The sequence below is a fragment of the Microtus ochrogaster genome, chromosome 7 (assembly GCF_000317375.1).
Source record: "Microtus ochrogaster isolate Prairie Vole_2 chromosome 7, MicOch1.0, whole genome shotgun sequence".
NCBI classification, from domain to species: Eukaryota; Metazoa; Chordata; class Mammalia; order Rodentia; family Cricetidae; genus Microtus; species Microtus ochrogaster.
Genome location: NC_022014.1, coordinates 73,269,788 through 73,284,717, shown reverse-complemented (window position 1 = coordinate 73,284,717; position 14,930 = coordinate 73,269,788). Strand labels below are relative to the sequence as shown.

At 38.6% G+C, this 14,930-nt stretch overlaps 1 protein-coding gene across 2 annotated transcripts in view; it reads left to right on the top strand.

Annotated features, from left to right (window-relative positions):
• Nucleotides 1–416: 416 nt before the first annotated feature.
• The window catches only part of Abca5 (ATP binding cassette subfamily A member 5), a 74,150-nt gene continuing 59,636 nt past the window's right edge, over nt 417–14,930 (top strand). Inside the window, exons 1-4 of one of the 2 annotated variants that reach the window (XM_005350665.3) lie at nt 417–434; nt 9,610–9,725; nt 10,705–10,909; nt 12,155–12,316. In XM_005350665.3, the coding sequence (XP_005350722.1) occupies nt 9,624–9,725; nt 10,705–10,909; nt 12,155–12,316 (469 nt within the window). In that variant the 5' untranslated portion in view covers nt 417–434; nt 9,610–9,623. Of the gene's footprint in view, nt 435–520; nt 668–9,607; nt 9,726–10,704; nt 10,910–12,154; nt 12,317–14,930 lie in introns of those variants that run through there. The other variant, XM_026780314.1, reaches the window with a different exon arrangement.

The following is a 14,930-nucleotide window of genomic DNA, read 5'->3' as shown; positions in this document are numbered from 1 at the left end:
GCGAGGGTATTTGAAGGATCTCAAAGAATCCTCAATTCCAGGATGTGCAAGGTCCCTGGTCTGAGGCTGGGGAAGGGAAGGCCAATAGTTACAGAAATGAGGACGCTGCAGCGGGTGGGAGAAGGAGCCACAGCGAGACTTTCATAAACTCTTTAAATGCCAGGAAACAGAGGCAGAGGGGAGGGCGGAGGACCAGGGCCGTCCTCCAGGAGGCGCCTCCAACCTCTGCGGCCTCCACAGCGGGTGCAGCAAACTCTGCACGAGGTTCGAGACCCCTGAATTTGAGTCAGCAGGCTTTGCCTCGCTCCTTGACCTGTGCCCGCGGCGCCGAAGCCTCAGAGCCCCGCCCAACCGTAGCTCCGCCCCCCCAAGCGCGCTCCCATCTTGAGTCCCAGGAACACGCGCGCAGGCGTTACGCTCGCGCGGCCCCGCAGGTGCGTTCCGAGGCGGGCAGGGGGCGTGGCCTGGCGGCGGGCACGCGCTCGCTCGCTCCCGCGGCCCCGCCTCTCTCCCCTGAATTTCTGAGCTCCGTCACTCCGGCGGTCTCCGCAGGGAAGAGCTCGGCTTGGGCCTGACGGCGCTGCGGCTGGGACGCCGGGGTGAGGGGACGCCGAGGGCCCCCGGCGCTCGAGGCCTGCGGCCCGGCCAGTCGCGTCTACGGAGAGAGGTGACGAGGTGGCGGGGGACAGCGGGGACGGCCGAGCAGCGGGGGGCCGAGGAGAGGGTGTGGCGGGTCTCCGGGGGCCGAAGGATGCTGGTCCGCCTGGGATGCTGGCGGGTGGGAGCGGGACCTCGGGCCATCGCGTCGGCGACTTGGAGCGCTTCCACCCTGAGACAGAAGGAAAACAAGCTGGCTGCAGGCAGTCAGGCAGACAAGAAATCCCCTAACCAAACCGGAGTTTTTTTTCCCTCCTGAGGGCTAAGAAGCCTAGTTCCGCTGGGGGTGCAGATTGGTTGGCGGGTCTCGTGTGACCAGAGAGGACTTTAGGGTGAGAGGAAAATCTGCAGAGCTCGTGACATGGTTCTGGGGGCTGTACATATCAGATTTCCCCAAACATAGCGAAGATTACGGATCTGGTTCAGGAAGGAAGAAAAAGCGAGCCGATGGATGCAGTAGCTCGGAGGCGATCAGAGTGGAGGGGTTCGCCCCAGCTCCCCTAGGCTTGGCTTTACGTTGTAAAAGAATCGAGTCTGAGGGCAGAAATGGAAGGCAGGCGCGTCTAGTTACTGCCGAGGACAGCCCAGGGCCCCCGAGACGAGATTGCATTCTGGCTCAGGGCCAGGTTCAGCATTACTTCATCTGACACTGCTCTGAGGTTGGAGATGGTCCTCTAGTTGAGTAAATGTGGGAAATGGGTCTTAAAGAGGTTGAATAACTTCATTAAGGTCCCAGCTGGGGAGAAAAAAAAAAATGAAGCGCTGAGATTCTACTGCAGGCATGCTGGACTCCTGGCGCTCTACCCAATATATTTTATTTGTTTTATTTATAATATATATATTTGTTTGTCCAGAGAGCATTGTTATGTATTTTCAGAGAAGACTCAATAGATGGGAACACTATTAGAACACTTTGTGGGTATTTACCCTGAAATCATACTTAAGAGACATTGGTCTTTAAATGTAGGTCGTTTAATCGGATGTGTTCTTGAAAATGCAAAACCTCAAATGATATTAAACATAGGGAAATCTTAAATTTAGTATACATTTATTAATACTTTACATTTAATGTCTTTTACGTTCCAGATAATAATTTTGTTTCTAGAGAACAAAGATAAATATAATTTTTAATGCCTGCCATTGAGTTTAATTGAAAAAGTAATTATAATAAAAGCATTTCATAATAATAAAAATTGTAGTCTTTATTAGTGTGTGAATTAGATTGGCGATAGTTTAAAGTGCCAACTTTAAACTTTTATATAGAATTAATAGTATATTTAAGCCAAGGTATTAGCGATCTTGCCATATGGGTTCCATTGCATTGTCTTCTGCAGCAAGACATGCTGTCATCAAATTGATTAAACTTTATTGGCATTGGTATTTTATTTTGTCACCACTTTCAGTAAATTTTCAAAGATCAATGAAGCATTTATGATTGATCTCCTATTAAAATTTAAAGGTTTATTTGTCCACTGAGAAGCCAGTAGTATAGCTAGGCAGGATTTTCTTTCAGTGCTTTGTTGGATAGCTTAATAGCTCTTTTCAAAAAAAAAAAATTAAATCTTAACTTTAAAATCTAGCTGAATCCAGATTGCATTTAAGCTTTCATGGTTTAGAGTGCTAGGGAAAACGGAGTCTTGTCTAGGCTGTAATGGCTCATTGTTTACAACGTGCAGATGACAGGCACAGATGTGGGTAAGTGGAGGGAATACTGGAGAGATTACTTTCGACTGCTTCTGTTTTCTCTCTGAAGCAGGAATCCAGATCACAGTGGGAAAGTGATGCTGGAGATGGGGTTGTCGGAGGTCTGAGGATTGGGAGGGTGAGCGGGCTTGTAAAATGGGATTGGCAGGCAGTGGTCCAGAAGGGGATAGACGTGTTTCTGGGCTGGGCACAAATGCAGTGTTTTGTTTTGCAGAAAAGGTGTTTCGCAATCTGTTTTCAGTGCCAGTCTTTATACTGATCACTAGGTGTACACCCATACTCTGTCCCGTTTCAGTTTGCCTTCGGCCTCCACTCTCTGCAAATCAAGTTGTTTGGAAATCCAGCTTTCCCATAGTTTTTTCTCTGCTTAGAAATTCCATTTTGGCCCTTCCCCAAAGTCTTTCCCTCAACTGAGATGAGAACATCACATGTCATTTTACTTACCTGAAGTCTGTTTGAGCAGGAATTCTTCAGAAAATGTTAGAAACGTGACCCACTTTTCCCACTTGCTCTTGTCTCCTGTAGCTGATTGAAGGAATTGTCAGTCTTTTTGGATAAAGTGTAAGGGAGTTGACTGAATAAAATCTGGCTCAGCTTCAATCTGCCCTCATTGCACAAAGCAGTCATAGACATTGCGTATACGAAACAGCATGGGTATATTCCAATCAAACTTCATGTATAGGCCCTGAAATTTGAATTTCATGTTTTGGCCCATCACGAGTTATTAATGTTTGGTTTGTCTCCTCAAGCTGTTAAGAAATTTGGCTACATGCCAGGCAGGTGGATCTCAGAGGTAATGGCCATCCAGGGCTACATTTTGCCACTCTCCAAACCCCTCACACATTGTGAACTCTTAGATTGTGCAGAGCAAGGTGTGGGTGGGCTTAGACACCACTACCTCTTCCATCTTGGTTTGCAGACCCTTCATCTGTAAGGACTCTCGGAAAAAGGTCTGATGAAGGAATTTGTATTAAGATAATTTTGGTATTACCATTGGTGTGGTCAGAAAAGTAAGTAGAAGACTTTTTTTTTTCTTTTCATTAAGAGTCTCATGGTCAGGCTCCAGGTTAGGACATACAATGAAAATGCAGTATGCTAGCTAATTGTAGTTATAGGTGCTTAGTAAAACGGGAGAATAGAACAGTGGGAATTGGCTTTGCTTGAGTTGGCCACAAACAACCTCAAACAGTTATCTTTTGGAAATTCAGAACATATTTTCAGCTGAGCGCTTTCCCAAGTGTCTTTCAAACATGCTAAGAAGGTCACTGACCTCATCTTACCAGTAAATAGCTCTGAATATAAAAGTTGCTCAGTTTCTTTATAAAATATAATTGTACTTCATACATCATAGAAGTAAACATGAATTAAAAAATGGGCTCTACATAACACATTTTAATTTCAAGGTGATTTTCCCTCTTACAAAATTAAATGGTACTGTTTATTCCAAAATATTTCATGCATTACTAGTTAAAACGCTTGATAGAAGTAATGGTAACATTAGGTAAATTAGAGATTTTTTTTTTTAAATGAAGAGTCTCTTAAGAAAATCACATTTTTTTAAAGGGGCAATTAGTAAAATAATAGGATTCTCTTACATTCAAAAAAATGTCTGTAACTTTCAAATTTTTCAGTTAATAAACAGTGGAGACTCAGTGAGATGGCATAGTGGGGGAATGCGTTTGCCACCATGCCTGAAAATCTTGAGTTCATTCCTCCAAACCAAATGTAACAACTTTTTCTGTCCTACCCGCCAGCTTCCAAATAATGACACAGACATGATAATTAATTATGAATGCTTGACCTATAGCTTAGACTTATTCCTCACTACCTCTTATAACTTAAACTAACCCATTATATTAATCCGCATTTTCTCACGTGGCATTGCCTCTCTCGTCTTGCAATCCCTGTTTCTGTGTCTGCTGGTGTTGCATGTGCACCTAGATTCTTCGCATCCCTTCTCTCCCTGGAAATCACGCCTATACCTCCTGCCTAGGTATTGGCTGTTCAGCTTTTTATCACAACAATCATAGCAATACATCTTTACACAGTCTACAAATACGCCACAAGACCCACATGGTGGAAGGAGATGACCAACTCCCAAAACACACACACACATACATACACAATAAATAAAGTTTCCTAATTTTTAATGGATTTTCTGGTATTTGGCTTGTGTAATACTTTATTTTTAAGTTGATGACTTACATGTTAGAAAAGAAAGATTACTTTAGTAGACATTCAGATTTTCTTTTACAGTTGTCAGTAGTATATCTAGCCAAGTTTTACTACTTGGATGGATAGAAGCTCAAAAATATTGAAATGTAATATTTTCCACACAATTAGACCTGGTTTTCAATAAAAACTATGACCAGTCATACTGATTCATCAGTTTTCATATGTAACATTTTATACTTCTTTATTGTTTTCTCCTGTCTGTTCTTTATCGTCGTCCATTCTGGTAGATTCTCATGATTCAGCCTCACTTCTAGTGGACCAATTTGTCTTTAGAAGCTATCGACACTATAGAGGTTCGGATTCTGCTAATTTCTTTAATCACCCTGCTGTTTTTCCACGAATGTGGTATTCTTTATTATTCTTTTGTGACTATTAGTTCTACTACTTTTATATACAGTTGTGACCAACATTTATAATTAATTACTTGCCTTGTACCAGGGTTTCAGTTTTTACATATACCATTTCATTTAGTTAGTTTAAGAACTCCAAGTAGGTATTGTAATTGTTTTACAAAAGACAAATGGAGACAAAAAGTTAAATAACTTGCCTGAGATCTCATAATTGTGAAATGGCAGAGGCAGGATTTATGCTAATTGACTTGATTACAGAGGTCACATTCATAACCACCATACCATCTTAGTAATTGTTGTATTTGTTGATTTAGGTGCCTCTCTTGTGTTGGTTAAGATGCTTTTGGTTTTAAGAAATAATTATGTGAAGATAATAGAGCATGTGCCCCAAGGAAGAAAAACCAAGTTTGAGCATAAGAATTTTCCATTAGGTGAAAACTTAATAGCAGAGAGTGTTTTTTTCATAAATGTTGTATTTAAGGTAAATTCACTTCTCATGACTTGGGAGGCAGAGGCAGGTGGATCTCTGAGTTTGAGGCCAGCCTGGTACTTAAAATGAGTTTCAGGATAGTTAAGGCTACACAGAGAAACCTTGTTTTGAAAAAAATGAAAACAACAAACACACAAACAAAAATTCTATACTGCCGGAGGAAAATGTAATAAGTGCAGCTCAAGGGGTAGTTATAGTGGAGGAAATGGAAATGGTGTTGTAGTTGTTAGGGTCATGGTTAGGAGGTAGGATTTAGGGTTTTTATTTTGTTTATTTGTTATTATTTTTAAAAGACATATATGGTCTCTTTATGTAGCCCTGACTGAACTTGAACTCACTGTGTAGATGAGACTGACTTCCAAATCACAGAGACTCACTTGCCTCTGTTGGGGTTAAATACATGATCCTTCATACCCAGCCTGGATTTAGTGTTGTTTTACAAAGTTCTCCCAAGGTGCGAAGTGGATAATTAGGTTTGTGAACTTCAATAAGGGACTCAAATTTGAATTAAGGCAACGGTTCAAAGTAAAAATATGAATCCAGCTATTCTGTGGAGAATTTGGTATCTAAAAAATAGAATGCTAAACATTCTATTTGATAATTTTACTTACTAAGTTGTCTTTTGGCAGAAAACTTGGGAATATTCATGTTGAGTTGGTTGATATTTCTGTTTGTTTTATGGCAAATTACCTTTGAGCGACTGTGCCTTTTCTTTTTCTATTTCTTTTCTTTGACCTAGATATGATTATCAATTCACTCTTGATTACTTTTATTGTGCTATTTCCAATTCCTTTAAATAATTCTACAGTATGTTATTTTTTCATGTGTAGGTAATTATAGATCAGTTACAAAGTGGAAAACAAAATAAAAGTTGTAATTTCATAGTTAATTAAAAGTTCTAGTCTAATCCTTTTTCTCTGCATATAAAATGGATGCTCATTTAAGTTAACTTTTAATAATAAAGATCCATTCAGGAGAAGACAAACTGCTTATGAAAGGTTGCTTGCCTTTTTATCTGAAGTGGAGGCGGTCAGAACTCGGAACAGACTGTCCTTGCTTTGGAGAGGACTCACGTCAGTGGCCTCCATTAGGTAGTTTATAGAAAACAAGGCGGCACCAATTGCTTGGGAAGGTTTAACAAGGCCTTTTTTAAAATTATTTTTATCATTCACAGTTGCAAAACTAGATATGATCTACTTTAGTCACATTCTGCCTATAATCTTCTCTTAGTTCCTTGTTCCTTGTGTCCATCAAACAACTTCCTAACAAGACCCCCTCTTAGTGTTTTTTTTTTAACGGAAACAAAAAAACTTTTATTTTTGTGGCCCAGTGCAATTAATTAGAGTTGCTTGCATGCACATGGGTGGGTGGATGGGGGCTTAATGGCCACACCACTGAAGAATAGGAAAGCCTCAATTAGCTGTTTATGGTTCCTCAGGGAGGTGTGCCACCCCTCCCCCCCAACGCTGATAGCTGCACTGGTTCAATGGGCATAAGCATAGTGATTTAGAAGGCAGTTTAAGATGCACATTATGTCGTTTTAGCAAAACAACAATACTGGTTTTCCCACTGGGGCTGGTGATTTCCCTAGGCGTGTACTTTTGATGGGTTTATAGTATCGGGTGTAAACTGCCTCCCGTGGCTTGGATTTCAGGTCCATTAGAAAGTGATAGGTTGCTTCTGAACAGGCTTGCTTGCCACTCTTCACCAGTTACACTGTAGAACCCCTTGTTCGGCTAGTTGTTAGTGCTGCATGCAGGATCTGTAGATGAGTGATTTGATTGTCAGTTACCCCACTGGAGAGCCAGCCATCAGGGAGGGACTCCTTCCTGGTTTCACATGTATTTCTCTGTGACTCCCAGATAGCTAGCTACTTGGAAGTTTTTGTCAGATAATTCCAAAATTCATGTGTAGGAACTTTAGTCCTCAGATCTTAGCCAGACTAACTTCTATGTTTCAACACTGTTTGCTGTTCTTTGTGCCAGACTGACACTAGATAGAACATTCCTTCCTATGGTCTAAGAGTTTTCTGAGACCAGCAAACTCTACAGTAAGAGCAAGGATAGAGAACATGCAAACATGTAACTTTCTCAGAGTCTGGTTTTATCTTTGTCTTCTGTTATGTAGGCTTTAATTCCTGGTTTGATTTTGCCACTTTAGCATTGATTCCTGGTCCAGTTGTTATTTGAAATTAGTTCTATTGGTGAGAGGCCACTTGTTCATTCCTGGTTGCCCAGATCACAAAATAATCATTCAGAAACTATATCATTTGCAATACTGTTTGGCCAATAGCTTAAGCACATTTCTGGTTGCTTCCACATTGCAAATGAGACTTTGGGTAATTGCTTGGGTAGCCAGTTGTCTCTATCATCTACTGCACATTTTGGAAGCTGCTTGATAACACTTTCTTCCTACTCAAGTAATTATCTCCCTTCCCAGGCCTTCACTGTGGTTGAAGATTAGATGTTGTAGTTACCATCCTCTTATGATCTAGCCAAGCCATTTCCAATACAAACTTAGACTCCTTAGAACAGAATTATTAAAACATTTAGCGTATGCTCCTTGCTTAATATTGTTTATGCTGGTTGTAATTCTAATTTTATACTTGATTGTCTATTCCTAGTGTACATAGTTTTGTAGTGGGTTTGGAACTCTCTTATTTAAACAAAAGGGGAAGGTGCTGTGGGAGCTTCAGCCAATAGCCTTCAAGATACCAGCCCACTTGGGCATGGTCTCTTATAGTATAAATGCCAAGGTAAAGAAAGCCTCTCTCTTCTGGCTTCTGGATTCGGTTGCTGTTCCCCTTTGGTGCAGAGGCCTGTGATCTGTGAGTCTATCCCTAAATAAATTACCCTTTCTTATACAAAATTCTGAGCTAGTGTGGGATTTCTTTTTAGTGTCCATCTTCACAATTCTGCTGTACAAAATTATAGCTGTAAAATAAGAATTTAGGTGGGGATGGTGACTCTGGTGCACTGAGAGTCACCTACCACTCCATAAATAACCTTTTATACATCTTTTGTTTCCTTCTTAGGTTGGGCTTGTTTGACTCTTTGATCTGTCAGTGGCATGACAGTTTGAAGGCAGATGCTGCTTTTGTTGTTTCTGGTGAAATTCATGCAATACTGTCATTTTGACAGTGGAATATATTGGCCATTTGCCATGTAATTTGTGGTTGTTTGAGACATTGAACTTTTTCTTAATCTCGTGGAGATGTTGATACTTTCTTTTAGCAGGTTGTGAATGTTTTTAGGTTTTGACTGTAAGTTTCTTCCCACATTCTCTGAACTATTTGCATCTTCAGTTGAGTTTTCAAAAGGTTTGTAGTTTGGATCTGTCATGTGAATGCTGCCTGGTGACTAGTCTGGATCTGGGGAGTGGTGGATGTGTGTGCTAGTTTGATTTCTCTAGTCTTTATCAACATCCATAGGATAAGATCCGTATAATCCTAGTTTGGGAATTAATCTAAGAGTCAATAAAAACTTCATTTTTGCCTGTGAATTTCAGAACTCCTCCTTTTATTTGATCTCTCTGTTTTCTCTTTCTCTCTGGCTGCTCTGTTGTTCCTCTAGTGAGAAAGTGTCACTGTGCCACTTCATTTTTGCAGCAATAACTAGTACTCAGGACCCAGTGATATAGTAATATACAAAGCACAGTGGATTGGCCCAGTCTTCTTGGAGAGAAAGTTTCTCTTCTTCAGAGCTTTTGTTACTATGGTCTGGTACTGCCACCAAGGGGATTTTTCAGGATAGGGACACAGAAAAGAACGTGATGAATAAAAACAAACTTGACATTTCCACATCTCCTTGAGTTTTAAGACTAACTTTCCCTCAAGTCAGAATTGTAAGTTAACTTCTAAAGCCCTTTCTGTCTTGGTGCTTGGTTCTTATGTGCTCAGTTTGAGTGACACCAAAGGAGAAAGCATGGTGAGCTCGCTGCTAGTCTGGGACTGTTTCAGATTTGATATTTTCCTGTTTCGCATGTTGTTATGTGCTTTGTAGAGCTGTCAGATTGCTCTTTTCTGCATTCCGTACAAGTAGGAGAGATAGCTTGCAGTATACTTAGCTTTGTTTTACCTGGGAAATGAAAAAGAAATCTATATATTGTTGCCATTGAACATCACATGTGCTTTACTATGTAGATCAAGCTTTGTTTGTTTTTCCTTTTAATAAGCTGATCCAGAAAACATGGCTACTGCAATTAGGGATGTGGGAGTTTGGAGACAGACTAGAACACTTCTGCTGAAAAATTACTTAATTAAATGCAGGACTAAAAAAAGTAGCGTTCAGGTAAGTTAAAAATACTCATTATTTTGTCTTCTTATGGTTTGTTTTGCTTTGATGTGTTATATTTTAAGGTAATTTTTCTGAGTTCATTTTTATAATTTAATTATTTTGGTCTCTTTATAAAAGTATATTGTATTGTTTATAATAGCAAGAAAAAAAGAGAATGACCTAATGCTCCTAAATGTATCAGTGATGACTCAATTCAGTTGACGTCAACATGTAATTTTGCATTTTCTCCCCATTGATGAAGTGATAACACAGATAACTTTTTGGAACGGTATTGCACAATTTTATACCCCACATCTTCCCACTGTATGGTTTCTGAATTAAGTTGCCAAAGAATACTAAAATTATGTCACAAGAGTTGTACTCCAGCATGGAATGCTTTTGGTAAAAGAATGAAGTCTAGCTGGCCAGTTAGCAGTAATTTCAAGTGTGGGCTATCTCCTGAAACAAGCAGAACAAGGAACAAGATAAAATGATAGCTCATGCCTAGTAAAGCAGGCCATAAACTAGTTAAATGTAATTTTAGTAGCATTTTAGGTATTACTAATAAGGTACTGTTTTAAGTTCAGAACCAAAGGGTTTTTCATTTACTTATTTGCTTGTTTTTCTTTTTTCCAAGTTCATTTCTTTTTAATGATAATCTTTGTAAGGATTTGTTTGCAGGCTACTTTAAGATTTTATGAGTAAATATATTGGGTATTAAATCAGGACTCTTAAGACATTTAAACATTATCTTTAAGTCACTTTATTATATAACTTGAGTATTAAAACCTTTCAATTGAAAAGGTTCAACTATGTTTTGGGGTTTGGTGGGATGCTCACCATAGTAATTCTTTTAGGATAGGGTTGCTTCTCTAGTTGTGTGAATTCCACACTTCCTTGCTAATTTCCTTAGTATTACCTAAGTTATTTACATAGAAATCTTAATTTTTGCCACCATCCTTATACTTTGTAATAACTGTTTCTTTTATTGTAGGAAATTCTTTTTCCTTTATTTTTTTTATTTTGGCTAATATTAATTAGCATGATGCATCCAAATAAGAAATATGAAGAAGTATCTGATATAGAACTTAACCCCATGGACAAATCTAGCCTTTCTAACCTTATTCTTGGATATACTCCTGTGGATAATATTACAAGCAGCATCATGCAGAGAGTATCTTCTGATCATCTTCCCGATGGTACTGTAGTCTTTTTAAAGAAGATTGATTTTATTTATGCATATGTTGTATGTGTTTGTGTGAGTGTACGTACATGTGTGTGCAGGTATCCACGGAGGCCAGAAGAGCCCTTAAGATTCCTTGGAGCTAGAGTTAGAGCAGTCCAGTTAATCAGCTAGGTGTCATGTATGAGAACAGGAAAATTAGGAGAGTTAGGTCACTAATGTGAACTTGCACACCCAATGGATAATGAAGCTAAGTACCAGTCCTAGGTTCTTTTACAACAAATCCTGGCCCTTCTGTAGTGAAGTTAACCTTTTGTAAACAATGAGAGGAAATTCTTTTAATTTTCTCAGGAGAAAATATTTCTAAAAATTGTTTAACTTATTGGATAGAATGGTGACCGTGTTTTCTCCATTTAGCTTCTAAAGAGGAATAAACAATATTAGATATTAAAAAGGTTGATTTTTTGTTCAAAGAAGCCTGCAGAATTTTAGCATAATTGCTAACACACATGTAGTGATGCTCAGCTATGGGTCCATGGGCTTCATGTAGTTGAGGTAGGGGATAGCTATGGATGTGGTTCAACATAAAATTACTTAAAACATTAGATTTTTTTTTGTTTGTAAATTGGTAAGATGATTCTGGAGCATGAACCTTTTAGGTGATTATGTTGTATCACAGTGTCAAAGGGCTTGACATGCCTGGAAAAATTTTCTTCATAGGAACAAATATTTAAAAGTAAAACTTTAATTATTAGGAGTTAATTTACTTTGAGACAGGTAATTGAACTGCATTATTATTTTTATAATTTCATTTCTGTCTGAAATTTTGCAGACTTTAAAAGGTATAGATGGCATGTTCAAGGACCTACATTTATCTCAGTACCAAAAACCAAGCAGATTTAAAAGTGGGGATGATATAAAAACTAGCCAGCATTAGAATATATTACAACACATTGAAATTTTCAAATAATGTGTCCTGATGAAATGTTCTAAATGTTGTTTTATATTATACTTTGTCATAGACATAAATTATGTATTGTAATGACATAGTTTATGTAATCAGGTCACAGCTCACTAACACTGTTGATCATTTTGTCTCATTGTTTTCTCTGCACTTATCTTCATATCCTAAGAAATTAGTAATTAAGAAAAAATACTGATAAAATATTCTATTCATCAAATATAATTGTAAAATGGCTCTGCTGTATTAAGTAAGCTGTTGCAATTGTGGAATTAATTACTTTGTTCTAATATCTTGCAGTTATAATTACTGAAGAATATGCAAATGAGAAAGAAATGCTAGCATCTAGTCTTTCTAAGTCAAGCAACTTTGTAGGTGTGGTTTTCAAAGACACCATGTCCTATGAACTTCGTTTTTTTCCTGATGTGATTCCAGTGTCTTCTATTTATATGGATTCAAGAGGTAAGTAACTATGTATAATCACTGAATTCTGTGTTAGGTGCATTTTTTTATAATCAAAATAAGGTGGTGTCCAGTATTGTCATTTTCAGCTGACATATTTGTTCAGGTAGGTATGTGCCGCATGAGGTCAGATAGGGTGGCACCCACCTTTAATCCTGTGGAGCTTTTCAGCCTGATTTACATAGTGAGTTCCAGGTCAGCTAGGGTACACGATGAGATTGTGTATCCAGAAATAAAAATTGTATGTGCACATTCTCCAAATATCTATCTTTACTAAATGTATCCTATATAAAATAACTATAAAATTTATTTTAATTTTAATACTTATGCAAATGTCATTTACATTAAAACCAAAATTGTATCTTTCATTGTATGAGTTTCTAAATATATAATTTTTCTTCCATGTAATCGTTTTCACTGTGATATGATATAAAAGTTGAGAAGGTCAAGGTCTCCTACCAGTGAAATTTGCATTTGAGACATGGAGAACTACCTTCAGTTGTTTAAAAAACAACTGAAAAGATAATATCAGTTTTGTTTATTGTACAATATTGAAGTCACTGTATTAAGTACAGAAAGGTTTTTCTTTATTCTAGAAGCATGTTTGGAAAATTCTACTCACAGGTCAGAGATAAATGTGCGTTATAGAATGATTTACCTTAGAACATAAAACGTGCCTTATTTTTTAGTTTGTGTTCGTAACTGTTTTGACTGTTAATATGTATGTGTATCATGTGCATGCCTGGTGCTCACAGAGGTCAGGAGAGGGGTTTGGAGCCCCTAGAACAGGAGTTTCACGTGGCTGTGAGCCATCTGCTAGGAATTAAACCTGGGTGCTCTGGAAGAGCAACCAGTGTCCGTCTGCCCTTCCTCCCTCTCGTCCTCCCTCCTTTCCTCTCTTCCTTCTATATTAGTTATTTACTTATTTATTACTTGAAACAAATTTATATATATATAGATAGATAGATAGATAGATAGATAGATAGATAGATAGATATAGATATATCATATTCTTTCCCTTTCCCGTTTGTCCAGATCCTTTCTTCCTCCCTTCCCACCTAACTTCATTATTTCTCAAAAGACCAATATGTAGGTGGAGACCACTCATTTGTTTCCTGGCTGCCCAGATCCAAGTATTAACACCAGAAACTATATTAATTTTAACACTGTTCAGCCTATTAGCTCAGACTTCCTATTAACTATTTCTTAATTCTTAAATTAACTCATTTCTATTAATCTGTGTATCGCCATGAGGCTGTGGTTTGCAGGTTAAGTTCTGGCTGGTGACTGGCATCTTTCTCCTTCTACTTGGCATCTCCCGACTCCACCTACTCACTCACTACATCTCTGTTCAGATTTCCCGCCTGGCTTTATCCTGCCATGCCATAGGTGGAAGCAGCCTTATTCATAAACCAGTAAAGCAACACATACAGAAGGACATCCTACATCACCAATACAAACACAAAATGCTTATAGATAACAGATTATATCCCCCAGAAGGGAAAACAAAACTAAACACCAAAACTGTAACCAAATAAAAACACACATACAAAAGCACTGTGGTGTCTATTATTTGCTGGTCAGCTACTCCTGACCTGGGATCTTCCCTGGAGCAGTTTCATTCCTTTGGAGGAAACTGGTTTTCTGTGTGCCAGCAGGTATAAAATGACAGTTCTGTTGTTAACCTGTACTCTAGTGGCAAAGTTTATATTCATTCATTCATTCATTTATACATTTATTTCCTCTACTTTAGAAATATGACAAAATAAAATGTAAGCTAAAACAAAAACTACCACACCAAAGACAGATCTACAGAAAGAAAAGAGCCCAAGAGCAGGTACACTAATCAGAGGCCCACGCAGTTGTGCACTCAGGAATCCCATAAAAAACCAGTAAACTGGAATCCATCATGAAAGTGCAGAGGGCTGATGCAGACCTCTGCAGTCCCTGTGCATGCTGCTTCAGTGTCAGTGAGTTCATATGAGCTTTGCTTATGTTGCTTTAGAGGGCCTTGTTTGTTTGTTTGTTTTTGGCGCTTGTGTGTTCTCCATCTCCTCTGGCTTTTACATTCTTTCCCCCCTATTTGGAGTTCCCTGAAGGGAGGGAATTTGATGGAGACATTAGGGCAGAGTGTTTCAATGTCTCTCACTCTCTTTGTAATGTCTGAATGTGGGTCTCTATATTCATTCCCATATGCTACAGGAGGAAGCGTTTCTGGTGAAGGTTGAATAATGCACAGATCTATAAGTAGAGTAGAATATCATTAATAGTCATTTTATCACTATACTTTTTTCTTTTTTTCTTTTAGATTTGTATTATTTGGTTTTACCCCTAGGTCTCTGGGCTAGCTAGTCTCTGGTTGTTAATCTGATTGTTGATTATGGGTTCCCTCTCATGCAGTGGGCTTTAAGTCAGAACAACAATTGGTTGGTTACTCTCACAGACTTTGTGCCAACATTGCCCTAGCATATCTTGTAGTAGAACACCAGGTAGACAAAGGGTGTGTGACTGCTTGGTGTTTATGTTTCTCTTTTGATAGCATATAGAATATTTTCCTGTAAAAAACACCCTGGAACATAGATGTGAATGTTCTATGTAGGCACCAGTTTGGCAT